Raw genomic sequence first — 8,503 nt, 5'->3', positions numbered from 1 at the left:
TGTGTTTGAAATGGAAGCATGGCAGCGGTTGACGTCAAATAAGTCCAACTGTACGAGCTACGGCTGTTAACTAGTACTATGGTACCTGGGAGTCCAGGCAAGAGAAAGAGGCTCAGCCGACGTCAGCCAACGGGGCGCATTCAATCGGATTCTTCTACCTAACATACTCCCTCGATTACAAGAAGCAGGACCGACTTATTTGCCTCATCGTATTCAAGTAACCACTGCCAAGTACTAAATTGTAATATCGTCTGCTACCTGTTTGCATAATTGATGGGTTGATTGATATTCAAAAGTAACTTGACATTGTACCCAGCTGTAACTGTCGTCTGCCACAAAACCCCTCCGGCCAACGCCCACTAACCTACCCACCAGCCTGACCTGGTCCACCAGACCCGCCTGAACGAACTAATCTGCCATTCAGTCATAACAAGACCATTCTGCATCTCTGCCTGTTATTCCAATACACTACGATCGCACCTCCGACCGTCCACGAGGCTATCCATATCCACATTCCCCCGACGGATCCTTCCGGGAACTCTCCCTCAAATCCTGAGTCCAGATCCGAACCGGGTCACACGTTCCGCCGCCGACGCTGTCGCAGAAGTGCTGCATGTCTGGCTCTGCACATTCCCAATCGCAATGCTCCGCCGATGCTTTGCCCGGTGTCGACGGTAGCCAACCTTATCCTCTTGTAGCATCGGATTTAGCACCGACAGCATCAGCATCAGCATCAGCATTACAAGCTTCATCTTCTAGTCCCTTCGGTCTTTCCGATCAGGCGATGTCGATGTCGATGTCGGCCTTCCCAACCGATGCCGGATCCAAGCACTCATCATCCCTCCTCCAGCTGCCAGAGGCTCCCGACGCCGATTTGACGGACGAGGCCGGACTGGATCTTTTACCACCACTGCCTCCCTTGAACACTGACTGCGAATCCTTGCCTAGCAATGCCGATGCATCGTCTCCCTCGGGCTCTGACGTCCTCGGTCTCTCTTCGCCTCAGACACGGAGCCCCACGTTATCCAACTCGAGCGCCACCAGCTCTAGCTCTAGCTCCCTCCATGATGATGGCTTAGCCGACGGCGGTGTATCCTTGCAACACCATGGGTTTGATGGCCCCGGCTGGCCCAGCAATATCACTGAAAACAACGGAGTGCCCTTGGAAGAGTCGGACCGCCAACATGCCCTCTTGCAACATGTCACCTCTGCCCTGCAGCAGCAGCCTTCGATTTCACATATCGAACCTGAACTTCCAGATGGTGCAAATATGATCCAGAGTGATCGGGAAACTTTACCATCGGTAATTTCAGACATACCTGGAGGGACGGAACCTCCTGCGAGATATGATCCCTCGTCATCACAGGACAGCGGCGTGGATCTGCTAGCTGCTTCACCCGCTACGGGAACCGTCCATGCTGCTGCTCCCGTCGTTACCTTGGCCGCGGATGCTCAGGATGTATTGATGGAGTCTGCCTACGAGGATACCGATCTTTCTTCCGATGAAGATCCACAGTCTTCTGTGGCACCGCCGACATCAGGTGACCCGGAATCCCCCCCTGCTGGGATCACAATCGGTCCTACCGATCAACTTCACCAACAGACGGCCCCTATCACAGCTTCTCCCGCCGACTTGTCATATGAACTCTTCGAGAACGGAACTGACTTTTTAGCGGAATTCGAATTTGATGCATTTCTTCAGCAGCCGGACCCTATGGATCTCGACAACCCGACCTTCAATCCTAATACGACCCCCCAAAACATCCCCACCATCACTACCGTCCCGCCCATCCTCTTCCCTCATTTTCAAAACATCCCCCAGGAGTGGCTCGCGAACCATCCGAACCTCCCCTTCGGGATCTTCCAGGGCAACGGAAATGCCTTCTTCGGGTTTACTACAACGATCGATGACGATTCACCGGAATGGCCCGGTCCCCAATTCCATGGCGAGTATGAGAGGAACCTCTCTTTCTCGGATTTCTGCAGCATGTTATCGGTCAAGTATCGACAGGACCCCGTTGGGAACGCTGAATGCAAGATCAATCAAGACTTCATCGAAATCCTTAACTTCCATTTGCCTCCCATGGTCTATAGGAATCAAGTTGACGAGTATCGCCCGGACTACCAGGGGATACCGTGGCGGGAGTTGGACATGGAAAGGCACAGGTTCAGACTGCTCAGGAATCGAAAGTACTCCAACTATGCCAACATGAAGCCCTATCCGGAGCCTCACAGGGTAAGCAATTACGAGCCATCCTAAAATCCAATTCGCATCCTAACCGTATTCCATCCCCACAGATACCACACTTCCTGCCGATCAGAGAGAACTACTTCCGATTCCGGAAGACTTGCAACAGTGTCGACGCAAAATTTTCCCATTTCCAACTTCGTAACGTAATCTCATCGACTTCCAAGAACGATGTGTTCTACACCGGAGATTCGACGGTTATGCGGTATGATCCGCAATCCGATGCAAAGCAGACGATAATGGATCTCCGAAGGCCAAGTTCCGGGGACCCTATCAAGATTACAACACTCGCTTCCGACTTTGGTGTCATCATCGCAGGTGGATTCTACGGGGAGTACGCCATGCTATCCTTGGATTCGCCCGTCGGAACCAAGCCGATCGAGGGTTTGGTTACAACGGATAGCAACGGGATAACGAATCATGTCCATTTTTTCAAATCGCGGACCACGGGTACCCCGCACGCGGTGTTTTCCTCGAATGATGAGAGGCTGCGGATTTTGGACTGCAACCTTAACAAGATGGTGGCTGAATATAAGCTTCCGTGGGCGATCAACTGTGCTGATACATCACCGGACGGTCGACTACGGGTCATCGTCGGGGATGCGAAGGAAGTGGTGATACAGGGCACCGACGACGGGGAAACAATCCACAGGCTGCCGGGGCATCTTGATTACGGATTTGCTTGCGCCTGGTCGGACGATGGGCATACCATCGCCACCGGCAATCAGGATATGATGGTTAGGGTTTACGATGCTAGAAACTTTAAGAGAGAAGTGGCAGTTCTCGATGCGGATATCGCAGGCGCACGATCTTTGAGGTTCACACCCGTGGGTAGCGGTCCGAGGGTCCTGGCGTTCGCGGAACCCGCAGACATGGTTTCGATAGTGGATGCTGTCACATGGGAAAGTCGGCAGAGAATAGACTTCTTTGGCGAGATTGCCGGTATCACATTCTCGCCAGACGGACGGGATTTGTACATTGCCAATTCAGACAGGATGGTAGGCGGGTTGATGAAGTTTGACAGGTGGAAGACCGGGCATCCGGGTTACCCCCAAGAAGATGTGTGGAGGAGGAGGCAAGAAGCAGATGACGACGACGAACCTCTAATTTCCAGGCAAAGGATGAGGTTGCGGGACGTCAATATGGACAATTTGGGAATCGTTTGAGGATACGGTTTGTTGCATTATTTACACATTGTTACGTTTTTGGAATATCCGGATTGCGAGGGTTTTTGTCGCTTGGGGTACGGGATGGGGTTTTTTTTTTCAATGCGGGGATCCATTGGCAGTTTTATTTTTCAAGCCATTCATTTTGCATATTGGATAATGGAGATGTTTTATTACCAGGCTGCTACAACGTTTGTTTTTTCTTCTTCTCTCTCCACATTCTGAAGCTTTTTTTTTTTTTTTTTGGTCGTCTGGCAGCAGATATCGTGCAGCGTGACTACCTTAGGTGGTTTGGTTCATGAAGCTGCGTCCTTCCTTTTCTTCGTTCGGGTGAATTTGTCCTCCGTGTACAGTCTGGGACCTATCATATTACGCAGCGGATTTTTATGGTTATCAGCACCAATTAATTGCACATTTTGGCTTCTGTTGATATCGCTAGCCGATATGAGTAGGCAGACGAGTATCGATCATATCCAAATTCGTGGTACAGTCTGGGGATGGTTGAACGGGTTCACGGATATCAGATAAAGTCTCCCATTTTCCACCCCCTCCCCTTTTTCGACATCCAGACCACATGACCGAAGACGGAAGGAATTTAATAGAAAGCCCAACTATGCACGATGACTCGCAGTTACATACACGGATGATATCTGTGGCTTTTTTTACTACGTACGAAATTTAAAGAAGTTTACTGGCAAGCTGACAGGTGCGAACCAACCGTCGGTTGACGGCGACGGAGAACAAAAGGAAAGAAAGAATTCGCTTTAATCTTCGAATTTTGTGGAGAATTAACCAATGTCGGTCTGAGACGTCGTCAGACAACTTGGCTTCAAAATGTGAACGAGCTTGTCTTTCTTTTATTTTATTTTATTGTCGGACGAGGGGGACAAAGCTGAAAAAGCAGGCGTAATATCATGGTAGCACCGGGCGTCGTCAACAAGGGAAGCGAAAGAGTTTCTGGTGATGCAGGGAAGGAAAAGGGGTGGGTCGTATTTAACAGGGTCGTGTAGCCAAGAGAGACAATCACAATTACTCAAAAGTTTCGTAAGGCAAAAGGGAGGTTAAAACCGCAGGTTTTGTTCGGAAATTGGAACACGATCTGGGAGGTTGTTTCCAGTTATTTTAATTTTTCTCTCTCTTGCTGGTGATGGCAAATATAATGAAAATGAACGGGCAAGTGAGTGTGTCTCGATGTCGACGAAAGCAACGGCCGCGGGGCGCTTGGGGACCCGTTTTCCCTTTTTTTTTTTTGATCCTCTCTCCCATTCTTTTCCAAGGGTATATAAAATTTCGTTCCGGTATAGTCAAGCCAGCTAGCTGCAGACATGCATAGTAGTGCGCACATGTGCTCCAGAGAGAGAAACTTGCGTCGGTGGATGTCAATGCAATGCAGGTTGGTGGAAGAGTTCCCACGAACGTCGGACGACGTGGAAGCCAAAGCTGTCATACTGCTCTGTACAGTTCACAGAAAAGAAAAAGGAAGCGGCACTGACCAATCGCCTCGCCTGAAGCCTTTTTTTCTGTGATACCCCTGACCCAATAGGGAGTCGCGATATTTGGGGATATTGCTTTTTTTAGATGGTTCGTAAGTTTTTTTTCTTGGTGGTATGGAGTAATTTCCCATCAGGACCTTCCCCAAGCCGAATTTCAAAACCTCGTTCATCTCGCTGAAGGTGCCCGGCAATTGGACCCAGATTTGTTTACCCGCCTTACCATTCCGGGAGCAGGTTGCCAGCGCATATATATATATATATATATATTTTTTTTTTTTATTTTTTTTTCGATTCAATTCACAATTCGAAGTTATTCTGGAGAATCACGACGCAATTTTGGTGATTCAGGCTTAGAGTCGTTGGAGGTTATAAACAACAACAACAACAACAAAGAATCAAACAGGGTTCTGGTGGCCTGGAATGATGGTACCTTGCATGGGACCAACATTAGCCTCTCCGATGTTCTGAGAGAGAGAGAGCTGTCAAGTAGTTTTAAAAAAAGAAGAGGAACTTGGACTTTCCTCTCTCGAGGGGGCCTTCCATACGAAGAGCGTCGGCGAGAGGTGTATTTTTATTGTTTGAGGCTAGTAGGATGTCAGAGGGAGGGCTAATTAGAGTGGCTCCTCCCGAGCACCCATTCACACGGTACGATCACAGTTCTTGACAGCGCCCATGAGCAGATAATATGGATGGAAACATGCCTGCCCATGCCTGGGCTACCTGCCACAGCCTGGGCCCTGCCTGCCCTGCCAGCCATGCAAAAGAGGCATTGATGGCATTGGCTGGTGAGAATTAAAGGGGTACATTACATTACATTGCATACAATACAATCTGTACTTACTTCAATCAAATCAAACCAAACCTCCTTTCCCTTCCAGTATTTTATGGAACTCTCTCCCTCGCATTTCTTGCCCGCCTTTTTTTCCTCCCTTCCCATCCTTTTCTTCTGCCTTATGATCGTATAGGAACCGCCTACTCGCGATTCTTTTCGACGCTCGTTCCCTGCTGTTTTGCTTTTAGTAGACACGTCCGCTTCACTCCTTCAGCGGCTGTTCCGTTCTAAATCCGACCAACACGAATAATATTACTTGCTTTCGACTCCCAACTACTTAATTTCTAGTTTCAATTCAATTCATTCTTCGAAAGAGAAGGCAGACAAAAAAACAATCATGAGATCTGCTGCTGTTGCCCTTGCGGCCTCGGCCCTCCTTATGGGTGCCGAAGCCGGTTCTTTGCTTCGACGACACGCTCACCGCAATATCCACAAGAGGGATTATGGATACGAGGCCCCGGCGGCGCAGGATGCTGAGACTTGCAAAATCGTCACCTACACCACCTGGGTTGAGTACAATCGTGAGTATCCCTCTTTCCCTAATTTCACCAATACCTTTCTTTTCCTTCGTTCATCGGTCGGTCGGTTCGCGATACCCTCGTTTTGTGGTCGGTTGTTTTTGTTGGATTTATGCAATACAACATGTTTTCCTTTTCCAAACAGCCTCAAACACAACACACCGTGATCATGATGTCTGCATTCGGCATATCGATATATCCCGATATCAGTTTCACAAGAATAATACAGTGGCTAACATGTTATATCGTCGAATTCAGCCCCAAAGCCAACCTACGATACCACCGAATACGTCAAGTCTACGGTCACCCTCGTCCCCACCCCACACACGACGGTCCCATACTCCAACACCGCTCCCGTCCCGACACCTGAGGTCACCACCTGCGAGACCCCAGGTACCTACACTTTCCCAGCGAAGACTATCACTCTGACATCCACAGAGTATGTCTGCGTTCCAACCACCACCGTCCTGCCACCGGGAACCCACACGTACGGTGTTGGAACCAAGGTCGTCACCGAGACATTGACCACCGTCACCTGCCCGTACGCTTCCACGTACACCTCGGGAACTGCTGTCTACACCACTCTCACTGACACCGTTTTCGAGTGCCCAACTCCTGGAACTTACACCTACGGTGGACACGAGACCACCGTCACCGAGACCCAAACCATCACCTACCCAGCCGTTGAGACTTATACTCCTGGAACCTACACCCACCCGGTCAAGACTGTCACCGTCACCGTTCCATCCTATGTCTACACTTGCCCATATGTTCCATTCACCCCTGAGCCAACTCCTGAGTATACCCCAGAACCTACCCCCGAGTATACCCCAGAACCAACACCGGAACCTACTCCCGAGCCAACTGCTCCTGCCTACACTCCATACGAGCAGCCACCAGCTCCGGTCTATACTCCAGAGCCTGAGACCGAGCCCGAGCCGACTCCTGAGGTCCCAACGTACGAGGTCCCAACCACCGAGGAGGAAGTCCCAGCCTACACTCCACCGAAGACCTCTACCGTCAAGTCTGAGACCCCCAAGCCAACCACCCCATCTGGCCCAATTGACTACAGCAACGTTGGAACTGGACGACAATGGTGTATCACTTACACCCAGTACAACAACGACAAGTCTTGCAAGACCCGTGACCAGATCTTCACCGATATCGAGGAGGTTGCCAACAAGGGTTTCCGATCCATCCGTGTCTATGCCCCCGACTGCGATGCCTTGGAGCACATCACCGATGCTTGCGACAAGTACAAGTTGAAGATCGTCATGGGTGTCTTCATCCGCAAGAACGGTGATGTTTATGACTACCAGGATGTCAAGGACCAGGTCGATAAGTTGGTTGCCTGGAAGCGATGGGACATCACCGAGCTCATTGTCATTGGTAACGAGTCCGTCTGGGGTGGCGTCATCTCCTCCTCCGACCTCGTCAGCCTCATCAGCGAGTGCAAGGGAATCTTCAAGGCCGCTGGATACCCCGGAAAGATCACCACCTCCGAGGTTGTTTCCTCTCTCGAGGCCAACCCAGGTCTTTGCGGCGTCATCGACGTTATTGCCGTCAACATTCAACCCTACTTTAACGGTGGTTATGCCGCCGACGCTGGCAAGTTCCTCAAGCAACAGATGGAACAAGCTAAAGGTACGTAAAATAATATATACCTGTATCCTGTTCGGGCGCAATTTACTAATTGTTTTTCGATAGCTGTCTGCAACCTTGAGACCTTCTGCTTGGAAGCCGGTTGGCCATCCGGTGGTGCTCCTATCAACAATGCCATCGCTGGACCTAGCGAGCAGGCCGCTGCCATCGAGTCTATCTACGCCGTTGACGACGGTCACATCTCTTACTTCAGCACTTAGTAAGTTCCCTTCGTTGCTTTCAGCCTTTCAACCGTATATACTAACATTATCTCCCCCTCTCTAGTGATGATCTATGGAAGGATCCTAACATGAACGGCGGTGTCGAGACCCACTTCGGTTGCGCCAAGCTCTTCCCAATTGGAGGACCCTATTAATTGAAGTGATGCCAGTTTAGCCTGCCGTGTTTTTGTTTCCTTTGTCTTTTAAACCCTTCTGTACCATACGCCAAAGCCATGAGTTAGGGAATGTATAAATTCATATGCTTCTAATTCAACCATTCTCTTTCGAACATTAACCTTTTTTTTTTTTCCCTTGTTTTTTTTTTTTTATTATTCTTTTTTTCATCGAGCACTGTTGATTTCTTACGTAGTAGAGAGCGTGTGA

The 8,503-nt window shown here is 49.7% G+C and overlaps 2 protein-coding genes across 2 annotated transcripts; both read left to right on the top strand.

Annotated features, from left to right (window-relative positions):
- Positions 1–613: 613 nt before the first annotated feature.
- On the top strand, positions 614–3,414 carry DFL_007326 (uncharacterized protein; the record flags this gene model as incomplete). The annotated part of the gene is made up of 2 exons (XM_067636890.1): positions 614–2,236; positions 2,299–3,414. 2 exons carry the CDS (start codon positions 614–616, stop codon positions 3,412–3,414), a joined length of 2,739 nt encoding a protein of 912 aa, XP_067488460.1.
- Positions 3,415–6,076: 2,662 nt separating this feature from the next.
- Positions 6,077–8,274, top strand: DFL_007325 (uncharacterized protein; the record flags this gene model as incomplete). Its single annotated transcript, XM_067636889.1, has 4 exons — positions 6,077–6,260; positions 6,516–7,901; positions 7,965–8,118; positions 8,184–8,274. 4 exons carry the CDS (start codon positions 6,077–6,079, stop codon positions 8,272–8,274), a joined length of 1,815 nt encoding a protein of 604 aa, XP_067488459.1.
- Between the last annotated feature and the right edge of the window lie 229 nt (positions 8,275–8,503).

Source organism: Arthrobotrys flagrans (genome assembly GCF_004000055.1).
Source record: "Arthrobotrys flagrans strain CBS H-5679 chromosome Unknown unitig_8, whole genome shotgun sequence".
Lineage (NCBI taxonomy): Eukaryota > Fungi > Ascomycota > Orbiliomycetes > Orbiliales > Orbiliaceae > Arthrobotrys > Arthrobotrys flagrans.
This window is presented reverse-complemented; position numbering and strand designations above follow the sequence as displayed.